Source organism: Phyllostomus discolor, chromosome 8 (genome assembly GCF_004126475.2).
Source record: "Phyllostomus discolor isolate MPI-MPIP mPhyDis1 chromosome 8, mPhyDis1.pri.v3, whole genome shotgun sequence".
Taxonomy (NCBI): domain Eukaryota; kingdom Metazoa; phylum Chordata; class Mammalia; order Chiroptera; family Phyllostomidae; genus Phyllostomus; species Phyllostomus discolor.
The window spans coordinates 39,039,037-39,057,187 of NC_040910.2; the positions used below are offsets into that span (position 1 = coordinate 39,039,037).

Genomic DNA, 18,151 nt, shown 5'->3' on the forward strand with positions numbered 1-18,151 from the left:
GGGAGGGGCCTCGTCTCCCAGGAAACAGTCCCTGTGCTGAGCCTGCTCAAAGTTCACATTCAGGAGCAGCAAAAGCAAGATTACAGGATGGGGGCTGGCTCTGCCGTGGGTCGTGCAAAGACAGTACCATCTGCACAGCTCCTTCTCACCTTCCCTTTCGCCAGTGAGAAGTGGGCTTAGGCGACTCCCATGTGGCAAAGATGACAACCGAGGCCAGGGGAGGGACCGGGAGCCAGGTGGTTTCTATGAACTCTTGGAAGCAGGGCCTCGAGATCTTGGAGGTGGGAGGGCAGGAGGAAGAGCTGGCTCCGCTGATAAAATCCAAAGGGCAGCGGCAATCAGAGGTGAGAGAAGATCAGGCAGTGGGTAAAAAAGATTCCTGCAATGCAGATGGAACAGAGGTAGGAGATGGTGGGGGTCGTGGGGATGTGGCAAGCTCATTGTCCAGGGGTGCCCTCCGAGCTTAAGAAGAATTATTAGGTGGAGACCAAGTTTGGGGAGGGTGTGTGTAATGCCCAGGGAACTGCAAAGAACCCTCTGGGAGGATTTTGGGGGCATCCTGGGCCCTCTCCATTAAGGGACCCTGCACCCTGATGGAGTCATTTCCCTGGCCGCAGAACCGGGTCTTTGCTTAGAGGGTGCAGAGCAGGCATCTGAGCAATCCCGGGTGCTCCCTGGAGGGGGTGAGCAAGAAGCCTTTATGAGGAGTTCACCATTATTCCATGGTCTGGAGGCTCCTCCTCCTCCTCCAGTTCCAACTGCCACTCTCCCTCTCCTTCCTTCTCTTCTGTCCTCACAGTCTCCTCTTCCTTCTCTTCATTGTTGTAGAGACAGGAAGGGCTCAGGTAACCCACTTTAATATGGACTTACAGTCCTTACTGGCCTCTTACAATTATCTCAAAGACCGAGCCCTGCACTCTGTTTCCATTGTCCAGAAGGGGACGCTGAGGCCCAGGCGGGTGAGGACATTCGCCCAGTTTGGAGAGGAAGGAAGTGCTAGAGCCCAAGCTCATGCTACATGATCCCAAATCTGGTCCCTCCGGCTTCCTAGATCTCAAAACGGTGGGCGAGTGGACGGGCAAAGACGGGGGGACAGACCAATGATGGGTGCATGGCAAATGAGTGGATGAATGGATGGATGAGCAGATGGACACGTGAATAGGCGGTGGGAAGGTAAATGGATGGGCAAGTGGTGAGTGGGCGGATGGTTGGATGGGTGTACAGAGGGGTGGACAGAGAGGAATGGGTGATGCAGGGAAGGAGGGAGGGATAATGGATGGCTGGAAGGAGAAAGGGCTGGAGGAGTGGGTGGATAAATGGATAGGTGATGAGTGGATGTGAATGAACAGGTGGGTGCATGAATGAGTGGGGTAAGAGGGAAGGTGGTGAAAGACAGCAGATCCCATTGGAAGTGCATAGAGGGGTGGGTTCTCTGTGAGGAAGCCCCTCATTTGGCAGGTAGATAGGAGGGAAGTCAGTGAGGTTACATGAGGCCCCCACGGATTCCGAATCAAAGAATTCCCCCTGGAACCGCTTCCTGCCTCCTTAGAGGTCACTGAAAGGAGAAGGGCTTCGAGAGGGGTGGGGCTCAGAGGGGAGAGGGCCAGGGAGGGTGGACCCAGGAGAGGATGGGGCCCACCTGTCATGAGACTCGCTGGACCAAATGGCACAGACTGCAGTGAGGATGAAGATGAGGAAGGAAAGGCCAGTGTAGCTTCCAGCCCCACCTGCTACAGTTTCCTCTGGGCAGGGTCAGTGCAGGGTCAGTGGCTTGACCACCAGGTTAGGGGCCCACCCTTCTTTCTTTTCCTTCCTGCTTCCCAAGGCCTCCCAGGATTGGGCCTGAAGAGTTTGCCGGGGAGCGTCCAGAATCTGTCCATCTGGTCCGTTCTTGCCCCTGTCCAGCAGGTTCTGGGGTACAGCCCTGGCTGGAAGAGGAAGTGGGCTGCCCAGGGCACCCCAGGGCAGGGTGTGGCCAGTGCCACAGGAAGTGGGAGGTGGTGCCCCCTTCCCTGGGTTCTGGGCTCCCTGGGGAGCGGACCAGGGTCCCAAGCATCCCAGCACCCTATCTCCCTTAAGTTCACCCTGACCCCTCATTCCCCACAGCCAGGGCCGTGGGAGGGGGAGGCTCAGGAAAGGTGGGGAACTCACTTCCTGAGAACCTATTATGTGCCAGGCCTTGCATGGCCCTTAAGCCCAGGTGCCTCCTTCAAGCCTCAGACTCTGAGGGTCAGAACTCCTGCCTTCACATTGCAGGAGTCGATTTGACTCAGAGAGGTCAGGCCACCTCCCCTGGGCCACACAGCACTGCAGAGAAAGTTCTTCTCCCAGGTAGGAAACAGGGCAAAGAAAGACCGCCTACCCCAAACCCCACCACCACCATCCTAGGATCTGAACCTCCAAATCTGACCTTAGTCACAGCCTGCAAACGCTCCTGCATTTGGGGCAGCCTGAGCTGCTGCTCTGTCAACAACAGCCAGGGACACCTGCCCCAGGGCCTCCCAGATTTCCAAGCCTCAGTATTTTCAACTGGAAAATGGGCCAATTAGGTACAATGGAGACAGAGAGGATCAAGATGCCAGGTGTTCAGTAGGCGCACCCATTAGGGCGTTTATTTTGTTCCTTCATTGACAGTTTTCCTGCCCACCTGGTGTGCAGTCCTGGACGTGTTCTTAGAAACCTTTTGGGTGGGATCCTTCCACCCCCGGGGTACAGGCCCCAAAACAGAGATCCAAATGCCATTCTGTATCGAAGTCCTCATTAAGAATATCTAACCGTGAAGGAATAGTCAGCATCCAGGGCGAGGTCTGGGGCCCAAAGACAGTGAGAAGGGAACACTGGAAACTAGGAGGAGAAAACACTTGTTCCATCCCTAGAAAAGGCAGGGTCCTGGGCCCCCTCCAAGACCCAGTTCTCAGACACTGAGTCACAAAGTTCTGTGACCTGAAACACAGGGGCGGAGGAAACAAGTGCTGCCCAGGAGACCCCCTCCCCGCAGGGCTCAAAGTCCAGGCCTCAGGGCAGCCGAATCCAGACTGCGGGGGAAGCACCAACTGCCCAGGGCATCTGTGCAGCCTGACCTTCCCTACCAGCCCGGGCATCGCCCCCCAGACCAAAAGCTGCCTCCCCCAGAGGAAACAGTGCCAAGACACGACAGGAGCCCTTCCGAAGGGCTCTGATCAACTTTTTAATGCAGGACCCCGAGAGACAGCCCCTGGTCCACAATGGTTCTGAGAGAGAGATTCTGACCAAGAGGTATCAGGCAGAGGGAAAAGAAACCAGATAGGTGGTAGAAGTAGGGGGAGCCATGAGATTGTGGGGGCTTGGGGGTTTCTTCATAACCAAATACAAGAAGAATCACCAGGCAGGGCCAGTCGGGAAGGGGCACATAGAGCCAGGTAAGATGCAAGGAGCCCTCCTGGAGGGGCGAGGCAGGTCCCAAGCCTCTTCGTTCAGGCACTATATTTACAACCCAGATGGAGTTATTTCGGTGGTTTCAGGCCCGGGTCATTGGTTATAGAGTGTGGAAGGGGCATCTCTGGGGGTCTGCCTGGAGGAGGTGGCATCTTCACATGGCCGTGTTCTTGGATTTCTCCTGGTCTCCAAGCTCCCCTTCCTCCTCCAGTTTCAGGCCCAAGTTGCTCTCTCCTTCTTTTGTAGCTTTTTTCTTCTCTTTCTCCTTCTCCTCTGTCTTCTCCCTCTTGCCTTCTCTTCTGTAGAAACACAAAGGCCCCCGGCCACAATAAGAAACATGGTTGCTCCCACTTAAGGGACACTTGCCTGGGCCAGGCCTCATGATGAATGTTTTACAGAAAGCACCTTCACTGAATCCTCAAAACAACCCTAATGAGGCAACAGTGTTGTTTCCACTTCACAACAGCAGAAATGAAAGCTCAGTTGTCCCTCAGAGGAACAGGCGGATGGATGGGTGGGTGGAAGGGTGGGTGGATGGGTGGGTGGATGGCACATCTTGGGCTCAGTTGAGAATCTTTCGGCCAGGCTGGCCTCCTCCCAGCTCCTACACTCCTGTCCCCAAGCCTTTACCCCCTAGTCCTGACCTAATGGCTGTGGCACAAGGGGCTAGGGGTTAGGAGGGACTTCTGTGAGGAGAACATCTGAGCAGGGACTGAAGGAGAAGGAGCCAGCTGGAGGATATGGGGAAAGGGGTTCCAGTCAGAGCCCACAATAAGTGCAAAGGCCCTGGGGTAGGAACATGCTTGAGATGTTCAGGGACAGAAAGAGGTCATTTGTGTACACCCATCTCCCCCAGGAGGGGGCTCAAACTCAGACCCCTGGAGCACACTCACACACACACACACACACTCACACATCGATGTACACTCGCAGGCAATACCTCAGGTCTGTGTCCTGGATCACGCTGGTCTCCATTCTGAACATGGATTCCTCGTCCCCATCTCTGCAGGAAAGATGGAGACAGGAGGGGTGAGGGTGGGTGAAGGGTGGGAAGCACAGATAGCCTCACCCCGGTCCCTCCAGGGCTAGGGATTGTGAACTCCAGGAAGCAGGGAGGTGTGGGCGGCAAGGCTATCCCGGTCTGTGGGTGGGGGCCTAAGGAACAGCAGGGAAACGGGGAGATGGGGAAAGGAGCCGGAGAGGGTCAGGAGGTGGGGGAGGGGTGCCCAGGGTGAAGGGACAGGTGGCTGGGGGCAGTGGGGGTGGTTCCCCACCTCCTTTTGGAGCACCAGATGCGGTTGACCAGCAAGAGGATGAAGACGACGAACAGGAACCCCACGACAGCAGCCAGGCCCGTCAGCCACGGCTTCAGGCGGCGTTCTGTGGCTGTTGGAAGGTAGGGGGTGGGACTCAGGGACAGGCGAGTGTGAGGCCCCACCGCAGGTGACAGGGAGAAGGGAGCCAGGGCTGCTCAGACACTCGGGCCTTGGAGAGGGCCAGGGTGTCAGAGATGGGTCTGAGAAGGGGTGCAGGCTAGGGACTTGCCTCGGGAGGGCCTCCAAGAGCAGCCTGGCCCCTTTCCTCTTCTGCCTGTCCCCTCTTCTCAGGGGATGTGGTGAGCTCATCCCCATGACCTCCACCCGCCCCACCCCCCAGAGTGGGACTCCTACCCTGTTGGGCTTCAGCGGGCAAGACGAACAAGGCGCCGAGCACCAGAAGGGTCTCCAGGGTCTCCATGGCTGTGGAGGAGCCAGCAGCCGAGTGCACCGTCCAGGCGAGCACAGCCCTCTTTGACTGGGCGAGGCCCTGCCCAGCCCCTGATAAGGTGCAGGTGGGTCCAGGGCAGGGGCAGCCCCTCCCTTCACCCCACCTGGTTGGCATCCCCCCCCCAGGAGGGCAGACTCTGGACCTGGTGTAACAATTAACCCAGGGAGACTGGCACCTGTGCCCCGTGCCTGCCAGGGACCGCCAACCCTGAGGTTGCGCAGGCTCCCTGCCTCAAGGGTCAGGTGGAGAGGGCCCTGACCTTTTCTCCTGGGCCCGGGCTCAGCATTTGTAAGTGTCACGTTGTTTCCTCCCCTGACACCCCACAAAGTTGGCTGCCTCTGTTTCATAGCTGCTCAGGGAGGCCGGGGCTCCGAGCTTGTGCAGAAATAGCCAGAGTTGGCACGTGACCTCGGGTCACCCTCACCACTGGCTTATGCTGCCGTATCCTGGCCCCCTGACCCCTGGGGACCCACAGTCACTGATGGGGTGAGTACCTGGACTGGATGGGATAAGCAACATGCCCACCAGCCACCACCAAACCCAACCACTCCCACCTGGCCAGAGAACAGGGCACCCCAGGCAGCTGATGACTCAGGCTCTGGGCTCTCCTGCCCATCAACCTTGGTCCCCCGGTTGATTAGATACAGAGCCCTGCCTGGGTGAAGGAGAACCCCACCCCAGCTGCCACGGAACAGCCACAGCCCAGGCACGTGGCAGGAAGGCCAAGGGGATGAGGGCCTCGCACTTCTCAAGGCCCTGTGAGACATTCACGGGGCCCCTGGGGGCTGGAGAATGCCAGCATCATTGCACATGCGTTTATGGAGTGCCCACTGTATACCTGGAGCCTCCTCCTTTCCTGCGGTCTGAATATAACCACCATGCAGATGAGTCACTCATGTGACATTGCTCAGACACCCCAGCCCTAGAACAGGCCCACTTCATCCAGCCAGCAGGCATATATGAAGCTCCTACTGTGTGCCCTGTCCTGTGCAAAGTTTGGAAGCGAAGGAAGCTTCAGAGACTGTCCTCCGAGAGTTCTCAGGCTAATTGGGAAGTTAGGACCCCCAGAGACAGATCCAGTGGTGGAGCAGCAGAGCTGGGAATGAGGTGGGGGATGGGGTTGCAGGTGGAAAAGATTTAGAGGTAGGGAAACCCAGCAGAGCGAGTGGGAGAAGAATTCAGAAGAGTGGGACCGAGTCATTTTTGGGCTGTGTGCCTCTCTTTCTCCATCTGTTAAATGGGGACACAAAGTCCCACTCAGGATTAAATGAGATAATACATGGAAAGGGCTTAACACAATAGCAGGCACATACAAAGCATTAGGGAAGGGCTGGCTACTATTATTATTATTTTAGAAATCTCCTTGGCTTTCTTGATTTACAGATCACTGGAAGCTTGGCAGAGGCTGGGTGGAGTCAGGTTCTGGGGGCTTGGGGGAGCAGGAGTGCAGGAACGGTCAGCGTCCAGCCACCAGAGCCTGCTGGCCAAGAAGAACGTTCTCTGCAGAGACAGGGAAGGCCAGGCCAGTGGAGGAAGGGCTCCAGCGAGCACAAGTCCAGTCTGTACCATGCCACAGGGGCTGGCATCCAGCTCAGCTCAGCCTCCAGAAGGAGCTTCGAATGGGCGGTTCCTTGAAGGCGATGGAGGGGTAGTGGGGGGTAGGGGCTACTGCAGGGGCCCTCTCGCCACGCCCGCCAGTGTCCTCATCATCTCGCCAGGCCAGGGCCAGCTGCAGGTCTAGCTCCTCCAGATCCTCACCCTCCAGGCTTGGTCGCAGCTCCCGGGGGGCATCCTCCTGGTCTGGCTTTGGGCCAAAGGCCCAGTCTGTGGCAGGAGGCAGGTGAGAAGCCTCCCCGGACCCTGCCCACCTTCCACCCCCTGCCCTGAACCCATAGAGGCCCTTAGCCTCCCTAAGCCCCCTGTCCACCCTCCTACCTTCCCTGTCTGGGAGGGACCCTCGGACCCCTTCCCCCAGTGGCCAGCACTAGCCCAAGCCAGGCTCATGGTGGGTTGGGGCTCACCGGCCAGGTCGTGGGCGAGGTCCTTGATGAGATGCCCAACAATGGCATAGGCCACGGCCACCACCAGCAGCGCAGCCAGCAGCAGGTACAGCACATACCTGGGCAGGCGGATGGCATCCAGTGGTGGCGGGCGGTACTCCTCATACAGCGGTGGGGCCTGGCTCCAGCTCTCGGCCCCTTCCTCATCCATCAACGCCGGCATGGCAGCCACCTGGAGCAGGAGATGCCCAGAGGTGACCCATGCAGAGGAAGTATTAAGGGGCTTTGAGTAAGAAGATTGGGGCTTCCCTACAGCCACCATCTGCCTGGATGAATCACAGCGCAAATCACTTCCGCCCACTACCCCCTCCCTTACTGGGCTCCAGCCGCACCTGCTGCTACCCTGCACATCTCCACCTCAGGGCCTTTGCATGGGCTGTTCCCTGTCTTGGGAACATCCCTGCCCTCATGAAGTAAACATTCCAGTGGGAAAATGGGCTGAGAAAAACATAACCTTAGAGCAAATGATGATATGGGGGAGGGGCAGAGACAATGACCCGAGGGGCAGGTACTGCTAGGAGGGGAGTTAAAGTTTAAACAGGGTAGCCAAGGCCACACTGAGACGATGTTTGAGCAGAGACCCAGAGGAGCAATGGAACCAGCCATGGGAGTACCCGGGGGAAGAGCGTTTCAGGCATAGAACAGCCTATGTGAAAGTCCCAAGGCTGGACTGTGCCTGGCATGTTGGAGGAACAGGGAGGAGGCCCTTGTGGTTGGAGCAGAGTGAGAGAGCGGGAGAGGGAGGAGATGAGGGCAGGAAGGGGCCGGGACAGGTTGTGCAGGGCCTTGTGGACCTCCAGGGGACTTGGGCTTTTCCCAGGAGGGAGGTGGGAACCCTGGAGGACTGTGGGCAGAGAAGAGACCTGAGTCAGGTACTCAATGGCACCCTCTGGTGGCTGCTGTGGAGAGGACAGACTGTGGGGACCAGGGCTGAGGGAACTGAGCTGGTCCAGGTGGCTCATGATGGGGCTGGACCTGGGTGGTGGTAGAGAAGAGGAGGAAGTGGGTGGATTTGGGATAAGTTTTAAACTGGTCACACCTGAATGTTTTTAGGCTGAACACCTAGAACGATGGAGTTTCTATTTCCTGTGGGAGGAACAACTTCAGAGGTACTATGAGGAAATGTAAGGACACGCTGGGTTTGCAGTGCCTCATCGGTATCAAAGCGGAGATGTGGAAGGGCAGCTGGACCTCAAGTGTGGAGCTCAGGGGAGCCCAGGCTGGAAACAGGACTCGGCACAGGTAAGGCTAGATCCCCTACAGACAGTGGACCGGGCCGCCCTGAGGGATGCGGGCCCAGAGCATGCTGCCGGGATGGGAAAAGTTCCCAGGACCCAGCCACCCAGCCCTGGGCCGTGAAGTCAGAGGTTGGGGGCACTGAGGGGTCCGGAGTTGGGGAGGGAAGCTGGGCAAATACAGGACCCCCTGAGGAGATCCCAGGAAGAAGGGGTGCCCATGACGCTGGGATAAGAAACTTCTGCTTGGTCTTCGCTCACGCCTGGGTTTGGCACTGAGTGCCTAAAACCCAGTTGCTCCCGGAGGGACGAGGGTGAGAGGGACCCTTTGGGCTTCTTAATCGACGCCTCCCACTGTACCTGAGCCAGGCTAGTGAGGGTGGAGCTGGGGCCTGAGAACCAACCACAGGTGAGAGGAAACTTTTAGCCCCACCCTCGGCCCTGCCTGCAGCCGCCGGCAATGATTTCATCAAGGTGCCTAAGCACAGACCCTCCATAAAAACCTGAAACAAAGGGGCTCAGGGAGCTTCCATGTGCCAGGAAGGTGGCACACATCGGTTCCACGGGGATAGCAGCTCCTGTGCTCAGGACCCTTCTGGACCTAGCCCTGTGTGTCTCTTCTTCCTCTGTGACCTTTGCAATGAATGGGCAAGTCAAATCGTTTCCCGAGTTCTGTGAGCTGTTCTAGCAAATCCTCCAATGTGAGGGGCTAGTGGGAACCCTGGTGGGTCTACAGCACAGGAGGCCTGGAAGTGGAACCTGTTTAGAGTGGGGGCGGTGCCACACCCTGGAACCTACGGGATCTGTGCTAACTCCGAGTCTCGTCAGGACTGAACTGCAGGACGCCCGGCCGGCGTCCAGAGGAATGGAAAACTGCCTGCTGTGGAACACCCATACATTCAGCGTCGGACGAGTAGCAGGCAAAGATCCTTGAGAAAAAACGGTCACAGTCCTGCCCGAGGACCACACCTCCTTCCTGGGGCTGGTGCCCTCAGGGAGTCTCCCCCACCCACGGCAGGGATGCTGGCCCACAGAGAGCAAGCAGTAAAAAAAGGTGGTGCTAGGTTGTTGTTAGGCTCATCTCAGAGCGCAGTGAGCAGGCTGTTCTAGGTTGCACCTGGAAGGGCAGGATGGACAGGGAGAGGGGACAAGGGTCTGGGCAGGGTAAGCTGGAGAGCGGTTTCCCCTGGCGCTCTTGAAGGGGGCGGACCGGGCAGACATTCTGCTGGGGAAGTGGGGACACAGGCCTGCCCTGGCCGCCTGCCGTCTGGCATGGGGTAGGTCACAGAGCCCAGCTTTCCAAATGCCCTGCACCCCACCTTCACACCCTGACATGCTCCTTGAGAGTAGCCACCTTAACCCCTACAGCCTCCCCCAACAGTCATCACTTGGCAAAGTTTTTTTAATCCTCACCAGAGATTATGTTTATTTGAGAGAGAAAGGAAGGGGGAGGGAGAGAAGCATGGACCTATTGGTTGCCTCCTGTACAACTGTCTCCTGTGGGGCAAACCTGAAACCCACGTATGTGCCCTGACAGGGAATGTGAACCCGCAACCTTTTGGTGCACTGGACGATGCTCAAACCAACTGAGCCAACCCAAACAAGGCAAAAGATAATTTAATATTGCACTTGAGCAGTGACCTTGGGCCTGTTTGTCCCAGTCTCCTGGCCCAGCCCACCCAGGGCCAGGGTGGGGAGTTAGAGACCCAGACCCTGCCCAGGCCCCCTGGGCACAGGTTTCCCCACAGTGCCTTTCCCTGCACCCCCCATTCCTGGAGGAGCCGGGACACCCAACCTCCTCAGAACGCAGCCCCACCCCTACCCCGCCCCCAGGTCCTCCCTCCCACGCTGACATCCTGCTGGGGGCACAGTGCTAGGCCAAGCGGTAGGAGGTAGTCTGGCTGGAAGGGGTGGTTACTCAAGATGCGAAAGTGGCTGGGATCCGGCCAAGGAAATGGGCTCAGGGAGCCAAGGAAGCAAGATGCAATTCATACAAATTCAGTTTATATACCGAGTCCCGCAGGGGAGAGGCCCCGGCCAGCCGGGCAGGAGCTCTAGGAGGTATGCGAGCGCAGCTGCTCCAGTCCGTCAGCGTACTGGAAGGCTGGCCCCATCTCGTACTCATACATGTCCAGGGCCACCTCGCAGCTCTCCCGCACCACGCGCTCAGGGTCAGCCACGTGGGCCCGCAGGGCATCCAGGCAGGTGGGCCGGGCGATGGCTCCCAAGGCCTCAGCACACTCATGTCGCACCATGGGGCTCTCAGTCCGCTGAGCCAGGGCTGCCGCCAGCTGGGGCACGGCCGCCTCATGCTGCAGCTGGCCCAGAACATAGCCAATCTCGTGACGAAAGAGGGCACTGCCACAGCTCAGGCCTGTGGGAGGGAGCAGGGGGGACAGAGGAATCACTGGCTGGGCAATGCCATCGAGGCAGGTGAGGACATGCAGGGGCACTGGGCTGGGCACCCAAGGAACAGAGATAAACTCCATGGATAATGGGGGTAATGAGAGTGCTCGCCTGCCTCTGAGTATGAGTTAATTTGTGTAAAACCCACGGGGGAGTGCTGAGAGCCAGACCCAAGGCGCAAGTCCCCTCGGACATGTTGCTCTATGCCACAGATGCAGCCACTAGGCCTCACCCATGGGCCCCTCCTTACCCTCGGCCAGTGCCAGGGCGGCCTCCTCGCCACCGGCATCTCGCAGGGCGAACATGGCTCGGTATCGGTCAAAGAGCGGCCGGGCCTCGTCCAGCAGTGCTTCCCGCAGCCGACCCACGTCACGTTCCTTGGCCGGTGGGGCAGGGTCCACGGAGAGGTAGGGCCCTGCTGCCGCTGGCTCCCCACCGTGCTGCTGCAGCCACTCCAGCCGGCAGACCGCCAGCTGGCACGTCTCAGCCACCTGAAGAAAAGGGGTGGCAGGCGGCCCTGGGGACATGGTGGTGGGTTTGCCGGGCCCCCTTTTCCATCCTCCGGGGGTAATTAGGAAGGGATAAAAGAGACAGAAGCCCAGGGAGCAGTTCAATGTGGAGGTGACATCAGAACCAAGTAAGAGATGGAGTCAGGTGGAAGCGGTCAATGCAACGGCCCTGAGGCGGGGACTGTCAGACCCGCCGGGGAAGAGCTGAAGGGGAGCTGGCCACAGAGGGGACCTGACTACAGGTGGTCAGAACAGACTATTTAGGGCCTGTGGGCGCTAGTGAGGACTTGGGCCTTTATCCTAACGGAGGCGACAGACCATGAGAGGGACAGATGGTGGAGGCACCGGGGAGATGAAGACAGCTCCTCAGGGGCTCAGGGCCCAGGACAGGCTGGCTGAGCAGGGTGGGTTTTGATGGAAATGAAGCATTTAGTTTTGCCCAATTGGGCAGCAGCCCACACCCATCCTGACTGCCACCTCTCTCCAGAATTCCTGGCCAAGCAGTTGCCATGGCAAACAGACCCCTGGTCTGGGCTGATCCAGGCGAAGGCCGGGAGGGTGAGGGCCAAGCCAAGTTACCTCGATGACGGGGTCGGTGGAGTACTGCTTCAGGATCTCCAGAACTTCTGGGTCACCAATGGCCCCCAAGGCCTCCCCTAAGAAGAACCAGACAGAGAGAGCTCAATGCTGATTGGTGGAAAAGACCTGGGCACCCCAGGGGACACAACAGGCACTCAAAAAATGTTCATCCAGTGAATGAAATGAAAGATTAAACAGGTGTTGGTAACACACAGCCCATTACTGTTTTTGTAATACGTGTGCATAGGATGATTTTTATAGTCAAAACAAAACCTTTTTTAGTCAAAGGGATAATACTCCATGGCACATGAAAATTATATGAAATTAAAATCTCAGCATCCACAAAGCTTTACTGGCATGTGGCTACACCCACGTGCTGACTCTGGTTTACAGTGGCTTTTAGGTTACAATAGCAGAGTGCGTTGTGGCGAGAGCCTGGCTGGCCGGCAGGACTAAAAATACTACCCACCCCCTATGGAGGTCTGCTGAGCCCAGGTTTGGGCCATGCATGAGTGGGAGTGGACACAAACGGTAGAAGGGTGCCCACGGCCTCACCTGGCCACTCACCTGCCTCGTGGCGCACCATGGGCTCCTGGCGGGTGTCACGCAGCACATCCACCAGCACAGGGACAGCCCGGCGGTCCTGCATCTGGCCCAGGCAGTAGGCCAGCTCGTGCTTGAGCAGGGCAGAGTCATCGCTGAAGGCCCGGCTGATCCAGGCAATGGCACCCGGGCCGCCGAGCCCTCTAAGTGTGAAGAGTGCCCGGAAGCGGGCCTGCAGGGGCTGCTGCGGGTCCACCAGTGTCTGCCCGATGGCGTCCACCTCCTGCTCTGTCACCATGGCACACGCCTTTTTCTTTCCACAGCTCCTCTCAGGCACAAAAACCCTGCCACAGAAAAGCAAAAATCCAGGTTAGAGGTGTCCTTCTGCTCACTGACTTGTTTATTTAATTTAGAACCTGGTGAAGTGGCTTCCTTCCCACTGTCCAGCCAGGGTATCCAGGCTGAAAGTCTGGCTCTGGCCCCGCCCACTTACCGTGTGGACCTCCCTAAGATAGATTCCTTCTCTGGGCCTTTGGCCTATATATCACCAACGACCTCCACTGGTCTGCCCTCCACACAGCAGCCAGAGGGACTGTGGTAGCTGGTCCCCAAGACAGCCTTCAATGACACCCACCTTTTAGTATCTGTGCCCTGTGTGGCCCCTGACACAATGAGTAGGACTGACTTTTGTAAACAATATGAAGAAATGACAGTGTGACTTCTGAGGACAGGTCCTAAGAAACACTATACCGTATTTTTTCGGACCATAAGATGCACGTAGATTTTAGAGGAAAATTGGGGGGAAAATTTTGAAGCAAAAAATGTGGTAAAATATTTAATAACAAATAACATAATATTTCACCAATGTAAATGTAAACAGAACTCAACAACAGCATTAACAACCATTATTCCTCCCAAATGGTGCGTCTTATAGCCTGAAAAATGTGGTGATTTGTTACACAGCACAGGTAACTGATACAGGAATTTTCTCAGCATATAAACCAACTGTGTGACCCCCTTGCAAAATCCACCTATGGTGCTTTCTTACTCCAAACTCCTCGAGAGTCCCAAAGGCCCTGTGTGGCCTGCCCCTGTCCCCTCCCCACCGTCACTTCCTCCCCCTCTCCTCACTCATCCCATTCCACCGAACAGGCCCCCTCACTGTCCCCAACACCAGGCACAGTCCTACCCTAGGGCCTTTGCACGAGCTGTCCTCACCATCAGGAACACTCTTCCCAAAATGCCCCCATGCTCTCTCTCACTTCCCTGAGTCTCAGATGTCACCTCCTCAGGGAAGCCTTCCCTGATCACATCTTCAGTGTTACTCCTCCATCTCTTTTCCCTTGTTCTCCTTTATCTTTCTTTGAAGCACTTGCCACTACTAGATACCATACTGTATATTTATTGGTTTAGCTGAGTCTGATCCTTCACCAGAAAAGGAGAACTCTGACAGCAGGGACCGAGTTTCTCTTAGTCACTGCTGTATTCCCAGCACACAGAAGGTCCTCAACAAGAACAGTGACCCTAACAGGAACGGCAGCCGACATTTAGGGCATGTGCTGTGTGCCAAGCTCATTCAGACATCACTCACTGAACCTTCACCATAGCCAGGTAAGACAGCCACTAGAATTGTCACCTATTTTATAGGAGGAAACAGAAGCACAGAGAAGTTAATGACTTGCTTAGAAACAACATGAAGTTATAAATCCAGGGGGCTGGTTTAGGGCATCAAGCTCTACACCAGAAGCTGCGTTGAACGGATGAAATACGATGAAACGACAGAGGACGTGGTGGCCACATCAGAAAAATGACAAGCAGGCTGCGACATGCCAGTAGCCCTCTGGTTCCCAGCAGCATCAGCAGGGCCCACCCAGGGTTTAATGAGGGAGGCACACCTGCTTGAGCACAGGTATCCATCAAAGGAAGTGACTCCTGAATCATCAGAGTCCACAGAAGCCAGCAGTGAGCCGCAGCAAGTCAAGGGCAGGCAAGATCCAGGACTCCTGACAGGCACTGGCACTTCATAAATACATGTAGGATGAACTGAACCTCCACTACCTGCCAGGCACGCTACTAAAACCTTACACACAGTATAAACTCACTATCATCTGTACAGTGCCAAGTACAAGCGCTGACACCCAGTACGAACATAACAAACCTAAGCTAGTATTAAATATTTCAGCAGGGAGCCCCGCACCCGCTTCTGTGCTCAGGAGATCTAACACCTGAAAGCCCACGGCTCATGCCTGAGGCCCATTGTTTTAGTGGGAAAGCGGTCCCGGGTGTGGGCGTGGAACTGAGGGAATCAGCCCCTAACGAAGGCAGAATGTGGAAATCCGCGCATCCCTGTGAAGGTCTCAGAAACATACAAAGTGAATTAGTAAGGGATGGGAAGGAGAACCTGTATCCTTGAAATCCCTTCCCCTCCTAGAGACCTCTCTCTGCACCAAGAATTCTCAAGAAAAAGATCTCCAGTACCTAGACTGTCCCCTCCCCCGAGGGATCGCCCCACACGGAATCCGTCAGGGCTGCTCGCTGGATCCCTTTCCTTGAAAGGGACTCCTAGGAACCAAATGCCTCAAGATCCGTCTAGGCCGGTTCCTGACAAGTAAGTTCTCCACGGCCCCGAAGGAATCGTCTCACATGGGACACCCTCAACACGCGCTCAGTCCCCGACAAAGAACTCCCTCGATACACACAGGGTCCCCAGAACCCGAGGGCAGGAGCTCGCCGGGACTCCAGAGCCCCTCAGGAGGAGGGACCGCAAACCACCGGCGAGTGGATCCCAGGGCCAGGAACCCCTCCGACGGGGCGTCCTCCCCGTGTCCGCCCTCCAGGTCCGGACCCCGTACCCTGCTCCCCGGCGCCGAACGACCCAGCTAGGTCCACGAACGTGGAACCCGCACAGCTCATCCGCTCCCGCAGCCACCACCACCGCTTCAGACACCGCGACGCTTGCAGTGTGCTCTAGGGGCCGCCATCTTGACGCGCACGTGACCTGGACGGACAGCTCCAATGCAGCGAAAGGGGAGAGAGGCAGTCAAACGCTCCGCGGCAGAAAGCGGCCTGGAAGCGCGAGTCGGCACCAGTGACAAAGCTCACACTCCCACACCAGGCGGCCTCTAAAAGCAGTCATCAGGAATGGGGAGTGCAACGCCCGTCCTTTCTCCGAAAGAATCGTACGCTCTATCCACCCGGTACGATAAGTGGAAATGGCTTGTCCCGATTCAACCCGAGGTGGGGGTCGGAGGAGGGGTGGTTAGCGACGGAGCTTGCGCAGCGTCCGGGAGCCGCAGTCAAAGGGCGTGGCCAAGGGTTCCTTGGAGACTAGGTCCCCAGGGCTTTAAAAAATGACACAATTCTTTTACCGGGCGCTGGAAACTAGACGTCCTGCAGGCTTTACCCTTGGGAAGACACTGGAGTGTCATAATCTGAGAAACGACATACCCCGGCTTAGGTGTTAGGAGAGTCATTCAGCCTGGTGTGTGAAAAAAACCCACAACAGGATTCTGGGTTAATTTTGAATGTGGAACAAACAGGATTTGCTGATGGATTGGGTATGAAATTTGGGAGAGAGAGTCTTATCCTGTCAATGGTAAGTACAAGAATGTTCACATAATGCACAGTCCTGTTGACTCTACCTGTGAAATAAAGTCTGAATCTAGCCACTCCGCTCATTTTTTCCACCCCCGTAACCATCCAAGCCACCAGACATCTGGCTGTCACCAGGATGCTGTCCACACAAGAAAAAGTCTTTAAGCGACTATGTCAAGTAAGTATGGTGGTTCCTCAAAAAGTTAACATAGAGCTACTGTAGGTATACACCCAAAAGAAACGAAAGCAGAGACTCCGATGGTTGTACACCCATGTTCACAGCAGCATTATTCTCAGTAGTCTCAGGTCCTGCTAATCGCTATTATATATTTTTCCCGTCTCTATGATTTTGACACCCCTAGGGGCCTCATAAAGTGGAATCATACAATATTGTCCTTTTGTGTCTGACTTATTTCACTGAGCATAATGTCCACAGGGTTCATACACAGTGTAACATTTGTCAGAATTTCCTTCCTTTTCAGAGCCGAATAATATTCCATTGTATTTGATGGGTTACATTTTGTTTATTTATCAATTCACAGACACAGGTCACTCTTTGGCTATTGTGAACCATGCTTCGGTTACCATGAGCATGCAAGTATCTATTTGATTTCCTATTTTCAGGTCTTGGGGGTAGATAACTAGGAGTAGAATTATTGGATTATATGGAAACTCTATGTTTAACTTTTTGAGAAACTGCCACATTTTTCCACAGCGGCTGCACCATTTAGCATTCCCACCAACAGTGCAAAAAGGTTCACATTCTTTTTGTCCACATTCTTACCAAGCTTGTTATTTTCCAGTTTTTGATAGCCATCCAAATAAATGTGCCTTACGCTGAAATGTGTAAAAAATTGATATATTTATGGATAGGTATAAATAGAGCAAATACAGAAAATGGCAATTGGAGAAAGTGAACTGTGAACATATGACAATTCACTGTAAAATTCTTTCAACTTTTCCATACATTTAGAAGTTTTCATAGTAAACTTAGAAAAACTGGTTGTGGGGAGGGAGAGCTACTTCTCAGTATTTGAACATTCCAAACTTAAACATTTGACATGTGTTTTAACTTTTAAATGTGAAACCTTTGAATCTGAAAATCCATTTTGATGAATTCATGGCAGCAGTGTCTTTTAAAAAAGTGAAAGTAGCTCTTTGCTTCCTGCCCCTTGCTCTGAGTGCCTTGTGGGCAGTATGTGGGGAATTGTGGGGTAACTCGAGGTGGCAGCCGCACACTGTCCAATGTGCCTTGTGCTTCATGGCGATGCCTTGAAAAACGGAGGAGCTCTGGCCGGTGTGGTTTAGTGGGTCGGAGCGTTGTCCCTTAACAGAAAGTTGTGTGTTCAGTTCCCCATCAGGACACATACCTAGGTTGCATCTTCGATCCCCATTATGGACATCTATGGGAGGCAACAATCGACATTTTTCTCCCTTTCTCTCCCTCTCCAAAGGCTAAATAAATAAAGGAAATCAAGGACTTCCACTCACAGCCAGTAGAAAGGATGCCAAATCTGTCAAGATAAGAAAAATAAGGATAATGTGAAGTTTAAAGTCCAACACAGCAGATACCTTTTTACCTTGGTCATCACGGACAAAGGCTGAGATACTGAAGCAGTCCCTGCCCCCAGGTTTGGCGGTGAAAGAACTGAGATGGGACAGATATGCTGATCTGAACTGTATTAAAATGTTAAAATTTCAAAAAAATTAAAATGTGAAAATGAAGCACTTGTTGCAACATTATTTGAAATGGCAAAAAAAAAATTTTTTTTAAACACTAACGGCTGTACCTCTGCCTCAGCCAGGTTCCAGCCCCCATCATCACTTACTTGAACCAGGGCAAGTCTCCTGCACCCCTGATCCTCTGCTCCTGCCCTCCTCCTCTGTCTGTACGCTCTGCAGTAGCCACAACAGGGCACCTGTGAGCACCCAAGTCAGGTCCCATCTCTGCCCTGCCCATGGCCCTCCTGGGCTCCCAGCTCCTTTGGGGTAAAGGTCCAAGTCCTCCCCACATGACCTCTCCACCCACCCTCCACCCCTCCCT

General features: G+C 55.2%; 2 protein-coding genes and 1 long non-coding RNA gene across 5 annotated transcripts; 1 reads left to right on the plus strand and 2 right to left on the minus strand.

Annotated features, from left to right (window-relative positions):
• Positions 1-2,572: 2,572 nt before the first annotated feature.
• On the minus strand, positions 2,573-7,451 carry SMIM24 (small integral membrane protein 24). 2 transcript variants are annotated; one of them, XM_036034334.1, is made up of 5 exons: positions 7,301-7,451; positions 5,085-5,231; positions 4,689-4,800; positions 4,355-4,417; positions 2,573-3,713 (listed from the first exon to the last, which is right to left on the minus strand). In XM_036034334.1, exons 1-5 carry the CDS (start codon positions 7,386-7,388, stop codon positions 3,569-3,571), a joined length of 555 nt encoding a protein of 184 aa, XP_035890227.1. In that variant the 5' UTR covers positions 7,389-7,451; the 3' UTR covers positions 2,573-3,568. The 2 variants fall into 2 exon arrangements, with proteins under 2 accessions (XP_035890227.1, XP_035890226.1); XM_036034333.1 differs by having other exon boundaries at positions 7,203-7,451.
• Positions 7,452-10,076: 2,625 nt separating this feature from the next.
• Positions 10,077-15,583, minus strand: DOHH (deoxyhypusine hydroxylase). Of its 2 annotated transcripts, none has more exons than XM_036034332.1 (5): positions 15,371-15,583; positions 12,538-12,861; positions 11,971-12,047; positions 11,133-11,373; positions 10,077-10,850 (listed from the first exon to the last, which is right to left on the minus strand). In XM_036034332.1, the coding sequence occupies exons 2-5, from the start codon at positions 12,809-12,811 to the stop codon at positions 10,531-10,533; spliced, it is 912 nt and encodes a 303-aa protein (XP_035890225.1). In that variant the 5' UTR covers positions 12,812-12,861; positions 15,371-15,583; the 3' UTR covers positions 10,077-10,530. The 2 variants fall into 2 exon arrangements, with proteins under 2 accessions (XP_035890225.1, XP_028375090.1); XM_028519289.2 differs by having other exon boundaries at positions 12,538-12,857; positions 15,366-15,583.
• A 136-nt stretch (positions 15,584-15,719) lies between these two features.
• LOC118502276 lies at positions 15,720-17,832 on the plus strand. The gene is made up of 2 exons (XR_004904988.1): positions 15,720-16,285; positions 17,562-17,832. It is a non-coding gene; the product is annotated as an uncharacterized LOC118502276 (long non-coding RNA).
• The last annotated feature ends 319 nt before the right edge of the window (positions 17,833-18,151 follow it).

Coding starts and splice junctions, on each gene's coding strand:
- DOHH (XM_036034332.1), bottom strand. CDS start 12,811: ATGGTGACAGAGCAGGAGGTGGACGCCATCGGGCAGACACTGGTGGAC. Junction 12,048..12,537: donor CATGGTGCGCCACGAGGCAG/GTGAGTGGCCAG, acceptor GGTTCTTCTTAG/GGGAGGCCTTGGGGGCCATT. Junction 10,851..11,132: donor CGCCCTGGCACTGGCCGAGG/GTAAGGAGGGGC, acceptor TCCCTCCCACAG/GCCTGAGCTGTGGCAGTGCC.
- SMIM24 (XM_036034333.1), bottom strand. CDS start 7,404: ATGCCGGCGTTGATGGATGAGGAAGGGGCCGAGAGCTGGAGCCAGGCC. Junction 4,418..4,688: donor ATCTGGTGCTCCAAAAGGAG/GTGGGGAACCAC, acceptor TCTTTCCTGCAG/AGATGGGGACGAGGAATCCA. Junction 3,714..4,354: donor ATCCAGGACACAGACCTGAG/GTATTGCCTGCG, acceptor GTGTTTCTACAG/AAGAGAAGGCAAGAGGGAGA.